The sequence below is a fragment of the Ailuropoda melanoleuca genome, chromosome 8, assembly GCF_002007445.2.
Source record: "Ailuropoda melanoleuca isolate Jingjing chromosome 8, ASM200744v2, whole genome shotgun sequence".
NCBI classification, from domain to species: domain Eukaryota; kingdom Metazoa; phylum Chordata; class Mammalia; order Carnivora; family Ursidae; genus Ailuropoda; species Ailuropoda melanoleuca.
This window is the reverse complement of record NC_048225.1, coordinates 128,030,005-128,056,580: the sequence shown is the minus strand read 5'-3', so window position 1 is coordinate 128,056,580 and position 26,576 is coordinate 128,030,005. Positions and strand designations below refer to the sequence as shown.

At 39.7% G+C, this 26,576-nt stretch overlaps 1 protein-coding gene across 4 annotated transcripts in view; it reads right to left on the bottom strand.

The window, feature by feature from the left end:
* Positions 1 to 26,576, bottom strand: part of ASH1L (ASH1 like histone lysine methyltransferase) — a 176,245-nt gene that overhangs the window by 31,777 nt on the left and 117,892 nt on the right. For 3 of the 4 annotated variants that reach the window (XM_034667483.1, XM_034667484.1, XM_034667486.1), the window contains 5 exons: positions 23,895 to 23,989; positions 15,764 to 15,868; positions 6,787 to 6,860; positions 5,196 to 5,241; positions 4,970 to 5,078 (listed from right to left, as the gene is read on the bottom strand). In XM_034667483.1, coding sequence (XP_034523374.1) covers positions 4,970 to 5,078; positions 5,196 to 5,241; positions 6,787 to 6,860; positions 15,764 to 15,868; positions 23,895 to 23,989 — 429 coding nt within the window. The remainder of the gene's footprint in view (positions 1 to 4,969; positions 5,079 to 5,195; positions 5,242 to 6,786; positions 6,861 to 15,763; positions 15,869 to 23,894; positions 23,990 to 26,576) is intronic. The other variant, XM_034667485.1, reaches the window with a different exon arrangement.

Here is a 26,576-nt window from a genome sequence, read left to right as displayed (position 1 = left end):
ACATTTCTGGATCTTTCAGAAAAGCCATTTAGTTTTGGTGTATGGTTCAGAATCCCAGTAAGGCTACTGAACATGATTAAAACAAGGGAGGATCAAGAATATAATGGTAGATCAGAATATCACATATTTTATATAACATACACACACACACACACATCCATATCATAACTTACAAACCTTATAAAGAAAGCATTTAACATTTTATAATTTAAAGTACTTTGTCATTTTTTAAATAAACATTATCCTTACCTAAAGGGCAGAACACACAGTGTCAAATCACATAAATGAGGAGTAAGCAGAGAAAGTATCCACTGGATTATTCAACTCAAGATAATTAGCTTAACTTGTGAGAAAGACACTGTGTTACTGTCAAATTCACCACCTTTATTCTTTCTTTTAATGAATTCTTTGCTGAATGAATATGAAAATGCTCTCCTTCTTGATCTTTTATGATAATGGATTTCCCATCTTTCCAATAATAAATCCTTAAAAAAAAAAAACCGCCAGAAATCCTTTTTTCTCTCTCTACCTTTCATGGCACAGTCCTGTTCTTCTTATCTTTAGAAGGCTCATTCAGGGAGGATGGGGGTCTGGGGTAACTGGGTGATGGGCGTTAAGGAGGGCATGTGATGTAATGAGCACTGGGTGTTACATGCAACTGACGCAATCACTGAACTCTACCTCTGAAACTAGTAATACACTACATGTTAATTAACTGAATTTAAATAAAAAAAAATAAAGGAAGGCTCCTTCATGTTCATAGTTTCAATTATAAACCCCTCTTCACGATACCCCACCTGAATTTTCATACCTCAAAACACACAAAACAGTAAGCTTTATGTGGATAAAAGAACTAAAATAGAGTGCTGAGATGAAAGAGATTTTAAAAATCAATTTTAAAAAATTTCTGCTAGAGAACACTCATTTAGAGGTTGCTGAAAATTTGTGATTTCTACAGTTGAAAGCACTGAAATATATTCAATTCGTTTCAATTATCAAGATAAGCCCTTTACGTAAAAAGTAAAACATGGTTCTATTCATTGTGTCTGGAAAACAAAACTGTAAATTTATCAAAATCTGAAAGCAGATGCTGCAAACTAAGATATGGAGTTGTTGACTTACAGCATAAATTGCCAGTATCTTTTTTTTTTTTTTTTAAGATTTTTTATTTATTTGAGAGAGAGAGAGAGGGAACACAAGCAGGGGGAGTGGGAGAGGAAGAAGCAGGCTCCCAGCAGAGCAGGGAGCCCGATGCGGGGCTCGATCCCAGGACCCTGGGATCACGCCCTGAACCGAAGGCAGATGCTTAACGACTGAGCCACCCAGGCGTCCCAATTGCCAGTATCTTTAGCCACATAATGCCATTCACTGTAAGAGTAGAGAATTCTCCCCCTTCTAAATATAGACCTAGATTGGAAAGCTTCTTCCCTCACAGGGTGAGATTTAATGTTTAATAGTCACTGGCAAGTGTACTAGCATGACCGATTTAACTAGTTATTGAGGTCAGACCATCCATCCCCTGTGAGTGGAGACGGGTTTTCACTTGAAAACTATTCCCACTATAAATCATGCCAGGTCAGGAAGGAGTAAGCCTTGGAGGCAGGGGAGAGGATCCTCCCTACTTTTTGGGACCAAGAATGTGAAGTGCTACTGCTCTTCTGCAGCAGCAGGTGAAGGCTCCTGGAGATCCGCACTGCGGGGCGAGTGGAGGTAAACTGCACTCAACAAAAGAGAACAGGAAGGATCTAAGGGAGTTAGCCAGGGACCCCGACGTTCAGGTTGTGGCCTGTGAACTCAAGCATAATCCCTTCTGGTGACATTACAAGGCTTACTTGGCAATATACTTTTATCTTCCCCTAAGTACTTGGCTTTGTTACACAACATGTTTGTTGTTGTGAGAACTGAGAGAGTGGGCTCTGTATGTATGTACATGCTGTGAACAAATGGGTACAGGATTAAAAAGCAGCTTGAAATGAATTATGAGACTCTGCTCTAGGGAATGTGGACGACTCTGGAGCAGGACCAGGTTTGATATGGATGGTGTACAGACTCAAGTATTAACTAGGAAGATCTTACAGAATTTGTAAACAACGCTGATGATTCCTAGAAGTTGTTTAGAAGAGAAGAAGCCACATTTTAAAAATATTTTATAAAAACCCATTACTTGTTTTTAAAAACAGTCCTTAAGTTTCCTTTGGGCTACATGAGCCTTACATAGACATGGAATTGAATCTTACAGATCTTTGAGCTTTCCCCACAAATATTTACAAAACCTTGCATACAAAGACAGGAAAGACATTTTAGGTAGCTCCATTTAACTAAATCTTTATGTGGGTTACTTTTAAATATATACGGAAACACCCACTGAATAATATATTTTAATGTTTCTTCAGTATTTATGCATTTATCACCTCATTCATTAGATGCATGAATATGTACGGTTCATATTCTCATAAAGTTGGCAGCATTGTATCTGAGGGTTTTTGTTTTTTTTTAACACAATGGAAGGCAACACAACACAAGGCAACACAATGGAAAGGACAAATGTGATACCCATAGTAACAAAAATGATGTAAGACAACCAATATAATTATGTAAAGGTAAATATTCAGATTTCAATTCTATGTGATTAAAAGACTAACGTCTTACACAATTAACAGTGTATACAGCGGAAAGAACATGACTCTTGAATCAAACACATGTGGGTTCAAATTCTGTCACTTAAGTGTTGTACAGAATACGGAGCAACTTACTACTCAAACTCTAGGATCCTTCATTTATAAAATTTAAACTATTACCTATCTCATTAGACCACTGTGAAAAAGAGAGGAACTAACCAATGCGATGGTAGCTACATTATGGCAATTTCATAGACAATATAATATCATATAAAGAAACAGTAATGTTAGCATATCAAGGAATGCAAATTTAAGCAATTTTAAAGACATATGATATTCCCAAACATTAAACCAATGAAATATTAAAGCACCAAAAATAATGTTAGACGTGAATGCCTAAAGGAGGTGGAACTATGGGGAAGTGAGTATATTCATATTCTGGTGGTGATACTCCAAATTAACTCATTAATTTATGACAGCTTTTGGATAGCATATAGTAAGAATTATATAAATGTTCAAATAGTTTGTACAGATAATTCTTCTTCCCGAGAGTACACCTTAAGGGTTAAAAAAAAAAGGGAGTCTACACAGTTGTTTCAGTGGTGCGATTTTTAATAGCAAAATACTGGGAATAATTTGAATGATGAACCACAGAAGGATGGCAAACTAGGGCATATCAACCTATGGAAGATAACAGAACTCCTAAAAATGGTGAGTTTGTGGACTACACTGATACATAAAAGTGTGTATATATAAAAAGAACAAAAAGAGACCAAAAAAGAAAAAAAAGTATATATATATAAAACATCTGTGAGTGAAAAAAAATCAGTGCACAACACAGGCTAGGCCAGCAGCTATGACTCCTAAAACCGTGTGTGTATGTACAAGACGTGAATTAACACTCATGTGGTAAGGCAGAATTTACCAGTTGGCATGCTGATACAGGACGTACTAAAACACTGACTCCCTTAGCCCATAGGACAGTTGACTAGACTGGGGAAGCAGTTGTCTCTGGCCAGGAAAACTATCTAGAAGAGGAAGTATTGATGTAAAGTTCACTGGTTCTTTTTTACTGTAAATTTGCTTATGTTACTAAAACCCAAAATTAGATCTCCATTCTTGGGTCTCCATCAGACATTTCCATTTTGAAATCTCCATGTCATTTAGAACTCACTGGCCCCAAATTAAAATCGTAGTTTTGACCTCCAAACTAGCCAGACCCCATACTTTCATTCTCTGACAACAGCATAACCACCTCCCATCAGTGCCGCGGACCCAGTCAGCACGTGCACATCTATGTGTGTATGCTAATGGTTCACCATCCCAGTTTTCCTTCAGAATACATCATGCCTTTCTTCTTTCTCACTGTCACCAACCCACCTTACTCCCTCATTATGGCTACCACGTACAGAGATCTAGTAAAGCTTCTAAACTATGCTGAATACTTTTTTTTAAAAAAGATTTTATTTATTTATTTGACAGAGAGACAGCCAGCGAGAGAGGGAACACAAGCAGGGGGAGTGGGAGAGGAAGAAGCAGGCTCCTAGCAGAGGAGCCTGATGTGGGGCTCGATCCCAGAACGCTGGGATCACGCCCTGAGCCAAAGGCAGACGCTTAACAACTGCGCCACCCAGGCGCCCCTATGCTGAATACTTTATGAACATTGTCTCATAAAATCCTCACTGCCAGCCCCCCGTAAAGAAGGTACTATTTTTATGAGAGGGGTTAAATAACTTTCTTCAGGTCTTCTATGTAGTAAGAGGATTTAAACCTGGGTATGGTAAGACCCTAAATCTCATTCTTTTTCAGTTACTCTATGTAGTCCATGTGATGGGCTGAATGCCTGTGTCTCCCCAAAATTAATAGTTGAAGCCCTAGCTCCCAATGTAATGGTTATTTGGAGGTAGAGCCTTTGGGAGGCCAATCGGTTTATATTAGAGTGGAAGGGTAGGGACTGCATGATGGAATTAGTGTCCCTACAGGAAGAGGAACAGAGAGCTCTTTCTCCACAAGCATGCCCTAAGGAAAGGGCATGTGAACACAAAGGGAGAAAGTGGCTGCCTATAAGCCAGGACTTGGGTTCTCACCAGACATCAAATACTTGCATCTTGACCTTGGACTTCCCAGCCTCCAGAACTGTGAGAAATAAATTTCTGCTGTTTAAGCCGCCAGGATTATGGTATTTTGCCATAACAGTCCAAGAAGATTAAGACAGCCCATCAACTGGTTTTATATGGCCACGCGCAGCTTCAGGAGAGGAAATCAAAGAGCTTATTTAACGTTTCCCTCCAAATGAAGTGTCATCTATTCTAAAGCCTGTGCTTTTAGCGAAGTCAGTTTTAGTATAGTACCTGTTGAGGCAGTCGTCCACACAGCCCTTCCCGGTGTCATCTTCTGGCTTCTTACAGTTACAGGTGGTGGCCTCGTACCCAGAAAGGGGCTTGACATCAACATAGACATCTTGAGAGAAGATAGCAAAGAGTAATTTGTGAACACAGAGGATAATTTTTTAAGTGCTAGGCTAAGAAGAACATTGATGGTATGAAGGCAGGAAAAAATAGCTCCCAAGTTACTTACTTGAACGGATTTTTTTATACAGTGGGACATCTGGCTTTTTGTATAGCTAGAAGAAAAAAAAAAAAGAAAAATCTTGATATAGCATTTAACTTCAAATGCCAGACAATAGCATCAATCACTAAAAATATAAGAAATTATCTACGTGCTCTGCTTGTATGGGAATATTTATAAGACTTTCTGGATTGGATACATTTGAGGGAAATTCTTGGTGTGATCACTTTTTACCCTGAAAAAAAAAAGTGACTTACTAGATCAGGGTGAGAGAGAAACAGACTCAACAACAGAAAAAACGTGAAATAGCTTCCTGAGAACGAATTCTCAATCACGTGCATGCTGTGGACAGACTTAAACGAAAATCACACTGCAGAACAAAGTTATACTTTTGGATACATTAAGACTCAATTTGCCTCTATGAAAAGAAAGGAAAACACTGATAGGGCTTGTTGAGATGGTCTGTGTAGTATACGAAATTAAAAAGATGAGTACCCTGGCCTTTTCAGAGTGGGTATTCTAGAAAAACACATTTCACATTTTAATTAAGGCAATTAATTTAGTGAATACAGGGGAGAGGGAAGGCAGGAAATGAAGCTGTCCTATTGCAATTAAGAATGCATTCAGGAAAAAAAAAAAAAAGAAGAAAAAAGGAAGGTATTTCAAGAGAGGTGATTAGCTGGCCAGTGTTTTACCCTAAGAGACAGCATAAACAAAAGCAGCGCTGTGGTCTAAGTGAGGGTGTATCAACCTGCAAGAAAACCCCCACCACCATTTTTCAGTGGGGATAGTCAGAGCACTGTCTCCTTCACAGTCATGAATTCAGAGACAGATATCTAACATAACTGATCCTCTCAGAATTCAAGAGAGGCCACCAAGAGAAGAGAAAGTAGAGGGGAATGTCTACTGCTTTTGGCTTTCCAAAATTGAACTTTGGTGGAATTTTGGCAAAGGTCAGGAGCCTATTCACCTCATCTGCAAGACAACTTCTATTTCCTGACGCTTGTTCTCAACATGAGGCCTGGGGCTACAGCTAACTACAAAAATTACTGGGGGAAACTTTTCAATTAGGGAAGCAGCAGTGAAAAACAGCACTTTCCTATTTTTAGTTCCCAACATAAAGATCTTTTAAAAGTATACGAGTGTTAAACATTTTCCCTGTTTCCTGTGGTAGAAGAATCTCCTTTGTATGTGAAAAATAAATTCCAAACTGATGGGAAGGAGCCAACAAAAATAAAGCCTGGAATTTTTTAGTGCTGCTGGCAGTACATCTAAATTCTCCTGGGACCTGCATCAAACAGGATTCTTACAGAACAGAGCTCTGCTACCAAAATAAAAGTCCAGACTAATAACAGAAGGTTGCTTAGGGAAGCAGGAACTCACCGCTATTCTGAAGTATGAGTAAAGGCAAATAGGTCACATTAGATATGGATGCAAATTCATTTTTCTTAGTCTCTAACCTTCACAGGGACAGTTCTCTGTACTTCTAAAGATGAGAGCACAGAGCATAGAGCATAACAAGGAGGCAGAGAGAGACTTGCAATCCCCTCCACCCACCCATAAGAGTGAAACCTGGTAAGATAAGATAGGCTCCTCCTACCTGATTGTGTTTCCACTGCCAAAGGATGTCATAGGGAAGCTGGAAGTCAATTCTCTTTTGCCTCAGATACTTCCCTGAAACAAAAAAATACTATCAATTTCACTATCTATTCATACAAAGGGTCAAACACCCACAAGATCTAATATGCACTGACTAGAAAAATAAAGATTTAATTTTTAATTTTATGGATATTTCCGTCACCAATTTTTAATTTTAGCTACTCTTTTCCATCATGCTCCAGGTGGTAAATGCTAAAGATATGTTTTAATATAGCCTATATAAAACAACTAACATAGCAAACTTACTATAAAAAGATACACAGGTCATTATGAAGCCAACTAAAAACTAAGAATTGTTTGATTATTGAAATTATTAACTAGAGCATCTGGCAGCTGTTCTCCTACATTATTATACATAATGTCAGGTTGTCTGTAAAAACAGGAAGTATAAGAATTTTCTAAAATAGGAGTCCCTGAATTTAAATAACTCAAGATTATCTACATTCAAATTCATGATCTGTTAACATCCCCCCCCCCCAGCACTACCAGTAAAAGTCAAAAGCCCTTTTCTACCTTAAAGAGGTTGCTTCAATTTCCTTACTCTCTGACCTTTCTGCCCTTTAGGTGACTCACTTCCTGCAGGAAGCTAAACCTGTTATTTGTGTATTCATCCTATCAACGTCTCTCTCCCAGCAGTTCTCAATGCTCTGCTAATCCTAGGGGATCCAAAGGGTAAAGATTGTCTTAATACTACTAAGTAATATATATCTACTACTATACAAATACTACTAAGATGTTATATGACATTTTCACTATGCTGACATTTTTATTAATGGTGTAAAAGAAATGGTGGATAGGACTGCTGGCATCTTAGTAGGAATCAAGGCAAGCAGCAGTCAACTGTTCTAAAAGAATGAAATGAACAGAAATGAACTACGCCAGCATCATACAAGCATTAAACATTAAGAATGCTTTTGATGAAGTTATAAAAAGTGTATTAAATCTTGACCCACAAGTCAGAAATGTTAATATTCTGCAAGGCACAATGGAGTATGCACAGAGCACTTGTGGTGCACCCTTGGTGGCTGTGTCCAGGAAAAACGCATGTGCAGACAGAAAGGCGAGCTGGGCCAGCTTCTTCCATGGAATATACCAACTGTACTTGAAAAAATAACTGACAAACTATGGTTATTCGGACTTAGGAAGTGAAAATGAGTGAAGTGAGCTTGTTACTTCAAGAAACAACTGAACATACCTGTTTTCAGTGATAAAATTTGAGTTTGAAGTGAATACTGGAATTTTGGAAAACTTGTATCCACTACCATGAGAATCTTTAGTTTTCCAACACTTAAATTTTCCTCATGAAATAAGTGGGAAGACCGACAAATGAGAATGGTTTTGGATGCACACAGGGAATGGAAGAGCAACACAATTCAGTGAATCAGACTTTCTTAATGACCAACAAACAAAGTGATAAAATCACACATGGGTAAAAAATCCATTTAAATTCTGAGAGAGATCAATGGACTTTAACAGAATACAAAAAGTTAACTGATTTCATACTCTACACTGCAACTCACCTTTAAGGAATTATTACATTTATATTTTTGCTAGAGTGTCAAAGAAGAATTATCTGCAATTATTAAAATATTCCTATCTTTTTATAACTTATCAGCTGCGTGAGGAGAGATTTCTTCATGTACTTAAACCAAAGTAATATCATAATAGATTGAATGCAAAAACAGATTAGAAAACCCAGTTCTTATATTAAGCTAGACATCAAAGAGATTTGCAAAAATGTAAAATAAAGACTTTTCTCATGAAATTTTTCTTTGGAAAAGTTATTTCTCATAAAAATATGGTATTTATGTTAACACATAATATGTAATGAGTTTATTTGACAAATCTGAGTATTCAGCAGCATGGATTACAAGTATATCATGGAAGAAATAACTTGTGGAGTTAACATAATATAAAAAGATTTTGTGGTTACAGCTGGTGGACCAGAGTCTACTTGCTGATAGGGAAGCAAAGCTGAATGTGTAGATAGAGTCTGCAATGAAAAAGTGGAAACAACGTAAAGTTTACCAAAGGTAAGCAAACTCTGGTACATCCAAATAATGAGATATGCAGCTAGAGAAATAAAATGAGGTCTATATTTACTCATATGGAAACACTTTCCAAGTTGCAAAAGTAACTAACTAACTAACTAAATAAATAAATACAGGGGCTCCTGAGTGGCTCAGTCGTTAAGCGTCTGCCTTCAGCTCAGGGCGTGATCCCAAGGTTCTGGGATTGAGCCCCACATCAGGCTCCTCCGCTGGGAGCCTGCTTCTTCCTCTCCCACTCCCCCTGCTTGTGTTCCCTCTCTCGCTGGCTGTCAAATAAATAAATTCTTTTTTTTTTTTTTTAAAGATTTTATTTATTTATTCATTTGACAGAGAGAGACAGCCAGCGAGAGAGGGAACACAAGCAGGGGGAGTGGGAGAGGAAGAGGCAGGCTCATAGCGAGAGACTGATGTGGGGCTCGATCCCATAATGCCGGGATCATGCCCTGAGCCAAAGGCAGACGCTTAACCACTGTGCCACCCAGGCGCCCCAATAAATAAAATCTTAAAAAAAAAATACAGCATGGGTTCATTTAACAACAATACTTTGAAACATTAAAGAGCTGTATGTGGCAGGGACAGCCTGGGAAAGGGCATGAGGGCACTTTCTGGGCAAGGCTGTTCTTTTCTTTCTCTCTCCCATTCTCCCTTCCTTCCTTTCTTTCTTTTTAAGATTTTTTATTTATTTGAGAAACAGAGAGTGAAAGAGAGAGAGAGCTCAAGCAGGGTGAGGGGCGGAGGGAGAAGCAGGCTCCCCGCTGAGCAAGGAGCCCAACACAGGCCTGGATCCCAGGACCCTGGGATCACGACCTGAGCTGAAGGCAGACACTTAACCGACTGCACCACCCAGGCACCCCGAGGACTCTGTTCTTGAGGATGGACTGGGTTATGCAGGTATATGAAAAAAAAAACAACAACACAGCAAACGTGGATTTAAGATTTATGCATTCAGGGGGGTCTGGGTGGCTGAGTGTGCTTAACATCTGACTCTTGATTTTGACTCAGGTCACGATCTCAGGGTTGTGAAGTTGCAAGTCTCTCACTGGCTCCATGGGGTCCTCTTGAGATTCTCTACCCCTCCCTCTGCCCCTCCCCTTGCACGTGCTCAACCTCTGTCTCTCTCTCAAATGGATAAATAAATCTTAAAAAGACTGGGGGCCTGGGTGGCTTAGTCGGTTGGGTGGCCGACTCTTTGTTTTGGTTAGGTCGTGATCTCAGTGTCATGGGATCGAGCCCTGCATCGGGCTCTGCACTTAGTGAGAAGTCGGCGTGAGATTCTCCTCCCCCCTCTGCTCTTCCCCCTGGTCTCTCTAAAAATAAATACATCCTAAAAAAAAAAAGATATATGGATTTTATTGATGGTAAATACACCTCAAAAGAAAAATCTGTAAACAAACACTGAGACCTTGGTTCTGATATGTACACTTAAGTATTTGGGGGGGGTGTATCACTGTCTGCAATTTACTTTGGAGTGCACCCAGAAACAAGATGAATTAACGTATGGATAGATAAATACACAATAAATCAAGGTCAAATGTTAGTGACAAAATGTAAGCGATGGGATATTGCACATTCACTGTAGAGTTTTTTCAATTTTTTGCTTATTTTTTAATTTTTAAATTTTTAAAAATAGGATCTGTGCCCAGTGTGGAGCCCAACCCTGGGCTTGCACTCATGACCCTGAGATCAAGACCTGATCTGAGATCAAGAGTAGGCTGCTGAACTGACTAAGCCATCCAGGTGCCCCAGAATTTTTTGTTTATTGAAAAATTTTATAGTAAATTGCTGGAAGAAAGACATACATATAAAGGAAAAAAGTTTGAAAGGGCACATACTAAATTATTGTATCTCTGGGAAAGGGGAGCTTTATCTTTTAATTCATACCCTTTTCTATTACAACAGCTGCTTTGCAAGTATGTATTCACTGTTTCTTAGTAACAATGCAAATACAGTTTTTTAAAAAGTCAAAATTGGTCCTCAGAAGATAGGATAAACCCCTTAATGTAAAGGGTTAACTCCTTTTGTTGCCCGCAACATCTAATGTGTTTTCTGTAGAAGGTATAAAAGAGTGAAGGAGAAGCCAGAAGTTATGAATTTTTTAAAAGCATACTTTCTCGATGGGGCTCCTGGGTGGTTCAGTCTGTTAAGTGTCTGCCCTCGGCTCAGGTCATGATCTCAGGGTCCTGGGACTGAGTCCAGCGTTGGGCTCCCTGCTCAGTGGGGAGCCTGTTTATCCATCCCTCTGCCTGCTGCTCCCCCTACTTGTGCTCACTCTCCCTCTCTCAAATAAATAAATAAAATCTTTAAAAAAAATTAAGGGGTGCCTGGGTGGCACAGTTGTTAAGCGTCTGCCTTCAGCTCAGGGCGTGATCCCGGCGTTCCGGGATCGAGCCCCACATCAGGCTCCTCCGCTGGGAGCCTGCTTCTTCCTCTACTACTCCCCCTGCTTGTGTTCTCTCTCACTGGCTGTCTGTCTCTGTCAAATAAATAAATAAAATCTTTAAAAAATTAAAATAAAACGATACTTTCTTGGGGTACCTGGGTGCTCAGGCAGTTTAGCATGACTCTTGTTTCTGCTCAGGGTCATGAGGTGGAGCCCCAAGTTGGGCTCTGCACTCAGTGGGAGTCTGCCTGTATATTCTTTCCCTCTGCCCCCTCCCCTGGGCGCTCTCTCTCTAAAATAAATTAATAAATCTTTTTTTAAAAAAAGAATACTTTCTCTTTTTAAGAAAGCACCTTGATCTACCTCAACTAACCAAAGATATAATTTTTCCCACAGTCCAACATCTTGAATTTTGCCAGCAATGAGTCTCCATAGATGTATTAAAAAGAGAGAACAGACCCCAAATGGAGTCACTTGTGCTAAGCCAAATCACCAAACTAGGCCTTATTATATCTAACCTAATAGCAGTTTAAACCTTCTCCAGAAACAGTCTTAACCAGTCAGCACCAATGACCCTTTTCCAAATCCCCCAAAAGATGAGATAAGCTAACCCTTCCTTATCTTTTCACACTTCTGCCCAGAAAAGCCTTCCCTTTCGCACAGCTCTTCAGAACAACTTTCACTTGGTGGACGGGATGCACCGTGGAATGAAGCCAAGTAACCTTTAAGTTCATTTGGTTGAAATGCTGGTGGTTAACAGCTCTTCGGTGCCTTTCCTGGCATTATTTGTGTTCCTGTACTGTAATTCACATCCTAAGAGCCAGGGGATGAAATGATGGCTCATTCTTTCCTTTCCTTTAAGATTTCTAAAACCAGAGACAGTTCGGATTCATCTCTAAGAAGTAAAACCTGTGTGAAGAGATTTTCTTTTCTTTTTTTTTTTTTAAAGATTTTTAAAAAATTTATTTATTCGACAGAGATAGAGACAGCCAGCGAGAGGGGGAACACAAACAGGGGGAGTGGGAGAGGAAGAAGCAGGCTCATAGTGGAGGAGCCTGATGTGGGGCTCAATCCCATAACGCCGGGATCACGCCCTGAGCTGAAGGCAGACGCTTAACCGCTGTGCCACCCAGGCGCCCCAAGAGATTTTCTTAATCAAATTCTGCTGGAGAGACTGCCTCAGCGGAATCTATTCAGGAGCATCTCATTCAAAAAAGAAAAAAAAAGATTCTTTAGCTAGTCCCCATTTTAAAAATGGGGGGAAAATCACTTTATATCCATGTGAAAGTAAGATGAAATCATATCTTCAGCGGATTTTTCTTATTGTATGCTAATGCCTTGAGATCTCGAGTGCTGCCACTTCTCTCTAGGGAAGGAGCAAAGAAATCCTTCACTTCTCTCTTTAAAAGAAAACTGAATTTGTGCATCAAAGTCATTTTAAAGAGGACAGACACTACAAAAGCTCTAAAGCCTGTATTGACCTTGAAATCAAAAAGGGGGAAGTCATGATGATTTTCTTTCACAAAATCAATCCTAACATGAACAGGAAATGAATAGAGGACTCGAGGCAGAACGTCTCCACAAACACACCCCACTGTTAATTAGGTAGCTAGGCAAATGAGGAACTCAAAGGTGAGGGAGGTACTCAACAGAAAGGAGAAAAGTAACAATCTCCTTTTCCAGAAAACATCTTAAAATTTGACAAAAACTTGGCCTTTTTTTTTCCTTAAACAAGAATAAAGTGATTGACTTCAGATAAAGCTCAGCTTGTTTATATATGATCTGAGGACTGGGTTAGAATATCACTCTACAAACAGATAACAATGACTCATTTTGTCTTTGTTATTCTGTGTAAATTGTCCTGGAATCCCCCCTAAAATCCTGTAGTACTATCTCACTGAAAGGAGCAGTGGATCAATGAAATGTGTGCCGTCAAGGAGGTTACAAGTAATGATCAAGGATACTTACAGGAAACTGTTTAAGTTTCACCAAACAAAAGACAAGTAGACTTTGAGCTTTTGGTTTTGTCAGCCTGAGGGAAAATAGGTGCGACCCAGAAATATAGATGGTGGGAACTTTCCCCGCAGTGGAAAACTGTCAGCCCCAAGCAAGCAAGGATCTTCATCTGTTTCACTTACGGGTGTGTCCCAAACATCTAGAAAACTGCCTGATCAAAAAATAGGTATTGAAGAAGTATTTTCCGAATGAATGAATGCAAACACGCATTCCACGGCATAAGCTTTGAGATACGGCCCCAACTGTTCTTATTCATTCATGCATTCATTCATTTATTTATTTAAGATTTTTTTATTTTTAGTAAGCTCTACAACTCAGCGTAGGGCTCCAACTCACAACCCTGAGATCAAGAGTCACCTGCTCCTCGGACTGAGCCAGCCAGGCGCCCCTACTGTTTTCTTTCAACCCAAGAAGCAGCAGTATCACCTTCCCTGCTCTTTTGTTTCAGGACAAGTGCTCCCTTAATCCCCATTGTCCCCACTTTCTTGAATTATGCTCTTGCTAAGCATCAGTTCTCTTTTCTTTTCTTTCTTTCCTTCCTCCCTCCCTCCCCCTCCCCTTTCTTTCCTTCCTTTTCTTTTTCTTTCTTTCTTTCTTTCTTTCTTTCTTTCTTTCTTTCTTTCTTTCCTTTCCTTCTTTTTCTTTTCTTTCTTTCTTTTCCTTCCTTCCTTCCTTCCTTCCTTCCTTCCTTCCTTCCTTCCTTCTTTCTTTCTTCTTGGTGTACTAATTCATTTCCCCTCAGTTTTACTGAGGTGTAACCGCATACGTCACGATGCTCGCTCACGATGCAGTGTCACAGGCCGGCTTGCAGGTACTGTGAGACGATTGCCACTGTAAACTCAGCATCTACCACCTCTTATAGATACAACAAAAAGAAGCAGAAAAAGAAAAAAAAATGCGTTTTTCTTGTGATGAGAACTCTTAGGATTTACTCTCAACATTTTTCACATACAGCATACAGAGTGTTGGCTATAGTCGTCATGCCGCAGTTTATATCCTTAGCACATACTTATACTGTAATTGGAGTTTCAACTTTCGACCACCTTTCTCCTATTACCCATCCTCACTCCCCTCGCTTCTGGTAACCACAAAGCTGATCAACCCCCGCCATCCTGCCCTTTTAAAACAGATTTTTGCTTTATTATTATCATATTTTAAAGTAATCTCTACACCCAACACGGTGCTCACACCCAGAAGCCCCAGATCAAGAGTCGCATGCTGTTCGACTGAGCCGGTCAGGAGCCCCTGATGCCCTGCTCTCTGAGTTTTTGTTTTTTAGATTTCACATATAAGTGAGGTTATAAAGTCTTGGTCTTTGTCTGGCTTACTTCACTGAACATAATGCCGTCAAGGTTCATCCATGTTGTCTCAAATGACAAGACTCTCTTCTCGCCTTTTCTTTCTTTCCCCTCTTTTTTAACAAGGCTGAGTAATATTCTATTGCATATATATACTGCCTCTTCTTTATCCGTTCATCCCTTGATGGACACCTAGAGGTTGTTTCCATTCTTGCCTATTGCAGATAATGCTGCTATGAACATGGGGGTGCAGATATTTTTTTGAGCTAGTGTTTTCATTTCCTTTGGATATATTCCCAGAAGTGGAGTTGCTGGATCACATGATCATTCTGTTTTTAATTTTTTGAGGATCCTCCATACAGTTTTCCATAATGGCTGTACCAGCGCAATTTCCTAAATACAACTAGCTCCCTCCTGCTTTCACATTCTCATGTGTCATTTCTCCCACCTGAAACTGAATCCTCTCAACCAAATTAAGCCATTTGCCTCAGTTTTTTTTTTTTTAAAGGTTTATTTATCCAAGTAAGGTCTATACCCCACATGGGGCTCAAACTCATGACCCCGAGATCCAGAGTCGTGTGCTCTACTGACTGAGTCAGCCAGGTGCACCCCCCATTTGCCTCATTCTTAAGCTTACTTAAAAATCTGTAATTTTAACATAGCTATCGTAAACAACCATATTCAACCCTGATTATTAGAGCTGCTCTCTTTTATAGTAGTTAATGTAATTAATTAATCTTTTCTTCTGGTATTTATACATTTTGTGATCTTCCCTGTCCATATCATAAAGATATTCTGTTTATCATGTATCTGGTAAGTAATTAATACCTAGAATATATACAGAACTCCTAAAGCTCAAGAGCAAGGAAAAAAGACTCAATTCAAAAGTGGACAAGCACTTGAATACACATTTCACTAAAGAAGACATACAAATGGCCAAAAGCACATGAAGAGATGCTCCACGTCACTGTTAGGGAAACGCCAAGCAAACCACAGGAGATACCACTGCACACCCATCGGGATGGCTATTATGAAAAAAATAACAGAAAATGGCAAGTGTTGCTGAGGATGTGGAGAAACGGAACTCTCAAGAACTGCTGGTGGGGACAGAAAAGTGGCACAGCCACTGTGGGAAACAGTAAGGCAGTTCCCAAAAATTAACTGTAGACTCACCATATGAGCCAGCAATCCCACTTCTGGGTATAGAGACAAAAGAATTGAAAGCGGGGTCCTCAACAGAGAATTGTAAACCAATGTTCATAGCAGCATTATTCACAACTGCAAAAAGGAGGAGACAACAGAAATGTCCATCGGTGGATGAATGGATAAACAAAATATGGAGTGTGTGTGTAAACAAAGGAATATTATTCAGCATTAAAAAGGAATGAAATTCTCATATATGCTACAATACAGAAGAACCACCTTATGCACATTATACTAAGTGAAATATGTTAGACCCCCAAAGGACAGATATTGCAATGACTCCACTATATGAGGTACCTAAAATAGTCAAATTCATAGGAATAAAAAGAAGAACAGTAGTTACTAGGGGTTGGGGGAATGGGCAATTATTATTTAATGGGCAGAGTTTCAGTTTGGGATGATGAAAAAGTTCTGGAGAGGGATGGAGTTATGGTCGCACAATAATGTGAATGTACTTCATGCCACTGAACCCTACAGTGAGAAACAGAAATGAAAAATACAAATAGTAAGTTCCGTCTATTTTACTACAACTTAAAAACATGAATAATGTATTGAACCAAAACCACTGTATGCTTTAAATGGGTGAACTGTAGGATATGTGAATTATGCCTCAAGATGTTAAAATTTTTTGCTTCGTTTATTAAAGAGTTAGAAGACTCAAAAGGAGAAGGAAAGCCTACAGTATACGCCTATAAATGTACTTACTGTTCTGTCTGCTTTCCAGATGTTCCAAGGTTCCTTCTGGTATTTCTTTTCTGTTTAGAGACCTTCCTTTACCCACAGAGTAGGTCTACTGGCAACATACTCTTTTAGATATTATCCTTCATCTAGGAAGGCTTTGATTCCCATTTAATTCCTGAAGGATACTTTCACTGGGTTTAGAATTCTGGCTAGACACTTTTTCTTTCAGCACTTGAAAAATGTGCCATTTCCCTGGATTCAGATGAGCAATCCACTATCGTCTGAACTGCCTTATCCCTCTAGGCAAAGATTCATTTCTCTCTCACAGTTTTACAACTGTTGTCTCTTCAGTGTGAGGTTGGACTCAGATGTGCCTCCACAGTGGTCTCTTCGAGTGTGTCCTGTTGAGTTTGATCACTGACTTCCATCAGTAGCTTCATGTCTCCTGCCAAATCTGCAAAGTTTTCAGCCATTATTTACTGAAGTAGTTTTTCATCTCCGTGTTTCTTTTCTCCTTCCAGCACACAGAGGATAAAATTTTCACCCTTTTGTCATGATTCCACAGACTCTGTCTTTTTTAGGTCTACTTTCTCTTTTGTTCAGATGGAACTGATTCCTTCCTGTGCCTCCTGTATCTTGCTGCTGAGCAGATCCCTAAGCCCTAACAGCAGCTACTGCATCTTTCAATTCTAGAATCCGACTCAGTCTTTCTACTTCCTTGCCGAGGCTTTCCATTGTTTTCATGCTTCAAGCATATTCATTATTACTTGTTGAAGTGTGTGTGTGTGTGTGTGGGGGGGTATTTTTTAAAAATCTAAATGCTTTAAAATCTTTGCCAGGTAATTCTAACATCTTGGTGTTGGCATGTATTGACTGCCTTTTAAAATTCAGTTTAAGGGGCGCCTGGGTGGCTCAGTCGGTGAAGCGTCTGCCTTTGGCTCTGGTCATGATCCCAGGGTCCTGGACTGAGCTCTGCCTCGGGGAGTCTGCTTCTCTCTCTCCCTCCGCCCCTCCCCATGCTTGTGTGTGCGTTCTCTCTCTTGTTCTCTCCAAATAAATAAAATCTTAAAAAAAAAATCAGTTTACGATCTCCCTGGTTCTTAGTACAACATATGATTTTCAGTTTAAACCTAGACATTTCTGTATTGTTACCAGGTTCTCGATTTTACATAAATCTTCTATTTTGGCTGGCCTTTTCCAAAACTGCTCCAGCAAGGGAAGCGAGTAAGATGTTCAGTGATTACCAGTTGGGAGTTCCCCACTCAGCCTCCACTAGAACCCGAGTGTTGGCAGGTTGCTACTGCTGGGGATGGGGGGAGTGACCATGTCACTACTGGAGTGCGGTCAAAGTCCTGACTCCCATGAGCCTTCCTCTGGTATCAGACAGGTCGGGGGCCAGGCTGGCATACCTTATTACTGCCTGCTGGGGATGGAAGCCAAGGTTCCACCATGGGCACCTGCTGGTATGAGTGTGGGTAGGGTAACAGTTTTTTCTGCAATGTCTGACTAGAGTATGGAGTCTAAAAGTTTTCTGTCATTATCACTGGAGTCCACAGTTTATGATAGGGTTTGCTCTTGGTCTTGTATATTCTATGGCTTTGGAAAAAATGTATCAACGACATGTATCCAACCATTACTCTATCACACAGAATAGTTTCCCTGACCTAAAAATCTCTGTGCTCGCTGATTCATCCCTCTTTTACCTTCAACTGCTGACACTACTGAAGTCTCCACAGTTTTGCCTTTTCCAGAAGGCCATATAGTTGGAATCATACACTGTGTATGTAGCCTTTTCAGATCGACTTCTTTCATTTAGTAGAATGATTTTAAAGTTTCTCAATGTCTTTTTAGGGCTTGACATCTCATTTCCTTTTTAGTGCTAAATAATATTCTATTATCTGGCTGTACCAGTTTATCCATTTACCTATGGAAGGACATCTTGGTAGCTTCCAACATTTAGCAATGTTAGCATAAAGTTATTCCTAACATTTCCTTATTGGCCTCTTAATAACTACAAGACCTACAGTACAGACACTGAAAATTTGTGTGAATTCTTTTTTTTTTTTTTTAAAGATTTTATTTATTTATTCGACAGAGATAGAGACAGCCAGCGAGAGAGGGGAACACAAGCAGGGGGAGTGGGAGAGGAAGAAGCAGGCTCATAGCAGAGGAGCCATGTGGGGCTCGATCCCATAACGCCGGGATCACGCCCTGAGCCGAAGGCAGACGGTTAACCGCTGTGCCACCCAGGTGCCCCTCTTATTTTTTCTTGTTCGTTGTATCTAGAGGTTATCAATTTTGTTGCTCTTTTTGAACTTGTTTCCTTATTGTCTGTTTCATATTTTATTGACTTCTTTATTGTTTCCTTCTTTCTACAGATACCTGTTTTCTAGGAATGAGTGGGATGGCTTTGCTCTTCTCACTGTCACTGAGTACCTAGTTACAGTAGTAAATCAAGTCAATTCACATTTAAAAGTGCCTGTGAGGGATGGCGTAGCTAAGTGATAGAGATTAAGGAAGGCATGTGATATAATGAGTACTGGGTATTATAATAAGACTGATGAATCACTGACCTCTATCTCTGAAACTAATAATACATTATATGTTAATTAATTGAATTTAAATAAGGAAAAATACCTGTGACCTTAAGATTCAAAACATTAAAATTTTTCTTTTGCATTGTGTAATCACTATAATTTTGATTAATATACGCCTGATTAAAACAACATAACTACTTTCAAGGTAACAGCTTTTCTGAGGCGTAATTCACATACCATAAAAGACATTCTTTTTAAGTACACTATGCAGTGCAGTGGGTTTTAGTACATGGAGTTCTGGTGACAGTTAATTCTCTGTGTCAACTTGGCTACGTTACAGGGCACAGATAGTTGGTTAAACATTATTCTAGATGTGTCTGTGAAGGTAACTGTTCGATGAAATTAACATTTAAATCACTAGATTGTGAGTCAAGCAGATTACCCTCCATAACGTGCATGCGTGGGATTCATCCAAACAGTTGAAAAGACTGACCTCCACAAGGAATTCGATCAGTAGACTGCCCTCCTATTTCCTGAGCTGTGAAATCAACACTCCCCTGGGTCCCCACACTGTGGGCCTGCCCTGTAGATTTTGGACTTCCCAGTCACCACAACAGTGTGACCCAAGACCTTAAAATAAATCTCTACAGGAGCACCTGGCTGGCAAAGTTAGTAGAGCGTTTAACTCTTGATCTCAGGGGCTTGAGTTCAAGCCTCACATTGGGCATAGAGCTTATTTAAAAAATAATACACCAAATAAAACATTGCCACAAATAAAATTCAATAAAATGAAAACCCTCTCTATTAAAATGAGACAGGTAGGGACCTAATTTAAAAAAATCCAGATTTGGGGGCACCCGGCTGGCGATGGAGTGTGTGACTCTTGATCTCGAGGCTGAGTTTGAGCCCCTATTGGGTATGGAGATTATGGAGAAAATAAATCTTAAAAAAAAAAAAAAAGGAATCATAAAGCACATGGCATTTTGTGACTATCCTCTTTTATACAGAGTAGTGTTTTCACACTTCATTCAGTTGTTACCTGTCTTGGTACCTCATTTCTTTTCTTTTCTTTAAGATTTTATTTATTTGACAGAGAGAGTGCACAAGCAGGGGGAGCCACAGAAGGAGAGGGAGAAGCAGGCTCCCTGCTGAGCAGGCAGCCCAACGTGGGGCTCGATCCCAGGACCCTGGATCATGACCTGAGCCAAAGGCAGAAGCTTAACCGACTGAGCCAACCTGGCAACCCTCATACCTCATTTCTTGTTATTGCCAAAGAACATCCCATTGTACGCACAGACCACATTTTGTTAATCCATTTATCTACTGTGGGAAAGCTGGGCTGCTTCCACCTGTTGGCTATTATGAATATTGCTGGTATGAAGATTTCTGTGTAAGTTTTGGGTGGACATATGTTTTCAATTCTATTGGATGGATACCTAGCAGCAGAATTGCTGGGTCATATGGCAACTATATGTTTAACTTTTTGAGGAACTGCCAAAATGTTTTCCAAAGAGGGTTATACCAGTTCACATTCCCACCAACAATGTATGAGGTTTCCAATTTCTTCACATTATCCATCAATCCTTTAATTAGAGCCATCTGAGCGGGTGTGAGGTAGTATCTCATTATGGTTTTGATCTCCATTTCCCTAATGACTAATGACGTTGAGCATCTTTTCACGTGTTTATTGGCCATGTGTGTATTTCTTCTGGAGAAATGTCTACTAAAATAATTTACCCACTTAAAAAATTGTGTTGTCTTTTTAATACTGAGTCTCAATGGTTCTTTGTATGTATGGGTTTTTGGATACAAGTCTCTTGATACATAACTTGCAAATATTTGTCCCATTCTGTGCATTGTTTTTTCATTTTCTCGATGGTATTTTTTGAAGCACAAAAGTTTTAAATATTGACCAAGTTCAATTTGTGTCTTTTTCTTTTATTGCACAGGATTTTGGTGTTATAGCTAAGAAATTATCACCCCATCCAAGGTCATGAAGATTTTCTCCTATGTTTTCTTCAAGAGTTTTACAGTTTTAGCTGTTATATTTAGGTTGATGATCCATTTTGAGTGAATTTTTTTATACGGTGTGAGGCAAGGGTCCAACTTCAACCTTTTGTATGTATATATCCAGTTATCACAGAACCATCTACTGAAAAGACCATGCTTTCCTCATTCAACTGTCATGGCACTCTCATTAAAAATCAATCGACTATAACTTTAAGGGTATAATATACATTTTGATAAGTATCATGAAAAGTGAAATTTTATTTGAAGTGCACTTCTCTAATGAGATAAAGAAACTTGATTTCCTTAGTTAAGCGTTTAAAAATAAACATGATTTTCCGTTTCTTGATTCTGACTCTATCAGCGGTAAGATGCATTATTATTTTATTTATATAACTACCTTATTCATATAATTAATACAGCAAAGACAAAGATGAACCCAGGTCTGGCTGACTCAAGGTCATGCTCTTTATTTACATGATACTGGAAATGACCTATTCAGAGCAACTAACTGGCTCATTACCCTATCCTGATCATAAAATGATAGCACTGTCCAGTAAATAGCACTGTCCAGTAAAAAAAAAAAACCTACCTTTCAAAAGCCTAATTTTAAATCCTGTTTCCCAGGGGAAAAGACCCACTTACACATGGGTAGATTTTTCCATTATTTACTCACTTTGCAGACCACTGAGTACAAATTAGTCTTAGTGGGACATTAAAATGGGGATGTGGAGATAAAATCTTTATTTAAATTAAGGGATTTCTATTCTGGACCTCTTAACCACTATTTGTGCCAGAGATGTGAGAGAAATACTGGCCTATTATTCTTCCTATCTTCCTTCGAATGAACAGACACCTTCATCCCCTTGAATGGTTAGAGCTTCACTCTAAGACTTAAGTTAGATCCCAGACAGGATAAAACCAGTAAGACCAAAATGGTCATGTTTTTCTTTAAACAGGTCTTTTAAATGACTTCTTTTCTAAGCCTATTTATCATTATCAGATTCTAAGACAGCTAAATCTGCTGAGACTCTGCTTCCAGTGCTATGACATCACTAGTCACAACAAAACGCTCTTTCAGAAGAACCTTGGCAGTAATCCCAGAGAATGTGGAACTTACTCTTACCTTCATTAAGGTAAGAGAACTAAACCTTGGAACTTCATGTTCGAGTTAAACCATTCTCCATCCACCCAGTACAGAATAATTAAAGCAAACTAATCTTTATTGCAGAACGTGTCGTCTGTGCTTGCTCCTTTAAATACACTGCTGGTGCTGGGTCCTCTGGGGAGAAAAAGGGGATTCAATAATCGTAACACAGAGAAGAGTCCCGTACTCATGAGGGTTAAGAGAGCCACAGTTTGAAGAGAACACTATAATGCACAGGGTCCACATCTACTGCATAAGTAGCTGCTCCTGTCACCTCCAATTCAATAGGTAGCCCTGATTTCTCCTTCTTTACTTTCACTTGTACGTGTATTTGTTAAACCTCTATTATGTAGCAGGCACTAGGAAATCAAAGGAAAATAAGGTAGACAAATGATCCTGCAACTGGAGCTTATAATCTAATGAGGGAGACAGATAACTAATGAGGAAACAGAGTGATCATGAATTATAGAAAGAAATGAACAGAGTGCTGTGATATAGAGTAAAGGAAGGGACCCTCTTTGGTGGAACAATCAGGAAAACAATTTTAAAGAAAATGACATTTAAGTGGATATTGACATTAAGCTTATCCTTAAAGGATAAGAAACCAACCATGGGAAGAGTAAGAATAGCTTTTTAGGCAGCGGGAATGATAAGCATACTGATATTCTCATGGGAAAGGCCTTAGTCTGTTCTAGGACCTGAGAGAAGACCAGCAGGACATCAAACAGCAGGTAAGGGAGAGATGGGAACAGAGAGACAGGGATGATGGGGTGGGGTGGGTCGTTAGGGACCAGGTCATTCCTTTTTTTTTCTTTTTTAAGATTTATTTATTTATTGGGGGGGAGGGGCAGAGGGACAGAGAATCCTAAAGCAGACTCCCCACTGAGTGTGGAGCCTGAAGCTTCAGTAGGAGCTTACAGTTTACACTGACAGTAAGACACTGTAAGGTTTTAAGTGTAATCTAGCTTAAGTTATAAGATCATTTCTTCACTGTGTGGAGAGCGAAGTGGAGGGGAGCAGGAATGGAAATGGACACGTGTCAGAAGGCTGCTGCAGGAGCCTCAGCCGAAGTTTAGCGTGGGAAGCACTTGAGAGTGACAATGGGATCTACAGACAAGTGGGATGTACCACAGGGACAGCAACAGCAGAACTTGGAGGGCGGGGGGAGGGGGATGGATGGGATGCGGCTCTTGCAGAACGGGAGGAATCCAGGATGACTTCTAGGTACCTGTTACTTTTCTGGTAAGCTCAACAGTAGGATCCCAGAAGGCACTATTACCCCAATGTTAAACAAAGCCTTGATGTTTCCCCTCAAAATGAGTAGAAGAATAAATCTTGCTCAATTTTCAAGCAGATAAATGATCAGGAAAAGTAGTGGTTTCTCTTCTGTTGATTATTACATATCCATAAATCATCTCCTTCTGAACATGGAAAACATTTGTAACTGAAGTGGTGAATAGCTGGGTTTTCCTAGACGACATACTCAGGGACTCCAAAGCTACAGACATAGTGTCTTTTATTACTGAAACTTGAGTAAGAAAGATTTATGTCATTTTGACTCCTAGATAGCAAAGAATTTGCAGAATTCTTCAGAGTGAGTATAAATTAAATGGTAAAGAAAGAGCTCAACCCCACTGGAGATGCAGAATTAAGAACACGAAGACGTTTCATCCAAACTCAAGAAATACCATTTCCTCTTAGCAATATATTGTGTATGCTGAGTACTCACCAACATGAATGGGGGCTGGGAACAATCCATACTCGTGCTCTCCTGGAGTGTATTCCAGCTTCTCTTTCTTTAATTGGATCAATCGGCTCTTTGGGCTGTGATCAGGAAAGAATGGAAAATAATCAGAGGCAATGAAATCTCTTCCTGTGGTCAAATACAGAAAATAGATCCTCTGTCAAGAGTTTTTCTTTTGGGACGCCTGGGTGGCTCAGTCTGTCAAGCGTCCACTTTCAGCTCAGGTCATGATCCCAGGGTCCTGGGATCGAGTCCCGCATTGTGATCCTTGTTCAGTGGGGCCTCTGCTTCTCCCTCTCACTCTGCTGCTTCCCCTGCTTGTGCGTACTCTCTCTCTCTGACAAGTAAATAAATAAAATCTTTAAAAAAATAAGTATTTGTTTTAACAGTGGCTTAAATTTTAAATGCATGTTTTTTGGGCGAGGGATATCAAGTACATTCATGTATTTTTAGAACCTATATTTTTGGAATTATCTTTTAGGAATTACATATAAAAAAAAGCTATGTTAGCATTTTCCAGCAGTTCTGCAAAAGGAACCTAAATTTCAGACCTTATACTTGGCCAATGATTTATAGTATGTATGTATTATTTGCAAAATTTTTTTATTTTTTAAAGATTTTATTTATTTATTCATTTCTTTGAGAGAGCGCGAGTGGGGAGGAGAAGTACACGGAGAGGGACAAGCAGACTCCCTGCTGAGTGTGGAGCCTGCCTTGGGGCTGGATCCCATGACCCTGAGATCATGACCTGAGCTAAAATCAAGAGTTGGATGTTAAACCAACTGAGCCACCAGGCGTGTCTATTTTTTTTTTTTTTTAAATCTTTTAAGTAAGCTCTACATCCAACGTGGGGCTTCAACCCACAACCCAGTGATCAAAAGTCACATCTTCCCTCAACTGAGCCAGCTGGGCATCCCTGATGTTTTATAGTTCATAAACTACTTTCACGTTATTTATATCAATTCCATGAAGTAGGTAAGAAGAAATGTTAGCTCTAAGTTTACAGATTTGAAAACAGATGCTGTATGAAGTCAAGTGACTTACCTTAATTTTAGTAGCTACTAAGGAGATTTAAGATAAAAACCTCAGTTTCTTGACCAGCTTCTACTCACTGACTAGTCTTTTATTTTATTCCACAATGTCAACATAGACTTACCCCTTTACTTGTCTTACTGCTCTGTGTTTCTAAATGTTTGGTATGAGATCAGTCTTAAGATATTTCACAAATACATAAAAGGGAAAAAAGAGAAGGAAATAAAAAGGAAATGAAGAAAAAGAGAGAAAAAAGGGTTTCAGGAGAGCCTTACTTAGTTTACTCTGATTTTGCCTTTAAGTTCCAGTAAATAAGGCAAGGCTGATGTATTTTTTCCCTATGAATCACAACATACTGCTTTTTTTTTTTTTTAAAGATTTTATTTTTATTTATTCGACAGAGATAGAGACAGCCAGCGAGAGAGGGAACACCAAGCAGGGGGAGTGGGAAAGGAAGAAGCAGGCTCATAGCGGAGGAGCCTGATGTGGGGCTCGATCCCATAACGCCGGGATCACGTCCTGAGCCGAAGGCAGCCGCTTAACTGCTGTGCCACCCAGGCGCCCCAACAACACACTGCTTTTTTTTTTTTTTTAAAGATTTTATTTATTTATTTGACAGAGATAGAGACAGCCAGTGAGAGAGGGAACACAAGCAGGGAGTGGGAGAGGAAGAAGCAGGCTCATAGCAGAGGAGCCTGATGTGGGGCTTGATCCCATAACGCCCTGAGCCGAAGGCAGATTCTTAACCGCTGTGCTACCCAGGTGCCCCAACACACTGCTTTTTAAAAAACAAGTCTATTCTATCTTGTAACAAGCAGGTATACTAATACACATTTTGCAGGTGAGAAAAGTTATTTGTAGAACCTGGTTCTTAAATTTGAACACTGGTTCCTTCTACTGGTTCATTCATTTATTTATTCAACAATTACTAAGCACTCACTAAGTCCAGGTCCTATTCTTTTGTTTGTTTGTTTCTTTTTTTTTCTTTTTTTTAAGATTTTATATTTATTTGCGAGAGAGCAAGTGAGCACAAGCAGGGGGAGCAGCTGGCAGAGGGAGAAGTTAGCCGAACACGGAGCCCAATGTGGGGCTCGATCCCAAGACCCTGGAATCATGACCTGAGCTGAAGGCAGACGCTTCACTGAATGAGCCACCCAGGAACCCCAGAGATATGAATTTTTTAAATCCAACTAAAAACTGTATTTCTTCATCATGAATCAAAGTCAAATAGGGTAAGAAAGCAACTGTGTCTAGGACCAAGCACTCTGAGAGAGAAAATTTGGTCTACACTTTACCAGATTCAGGATTTACCTAAGCAAATTAAATAGAAAACATAAAAGGTTCCATTTAGTGGCAAAAGGAATGGAAGCAAACCCAACATTTCACCCTGCTTCCTCGAGGGTTGCAAGCAGGTAACAGATGGAGGTCAGGGAGGGCAATGCTGGGCACCCCGAGGACAGCGAACACACAAGACTACAAAAAAATCCAGAGTCACCAGTAGAGCTGTAGTCTTCAACCTACCAAATGAAATACAAGCCCCCCTGACTGAACCTCCCATCAATTACTGACCAATTCTTTAACAAAAACAACTTCACCCCTGATTCTGCAATGCTGATGTCCAAGATCCGTGGCTCC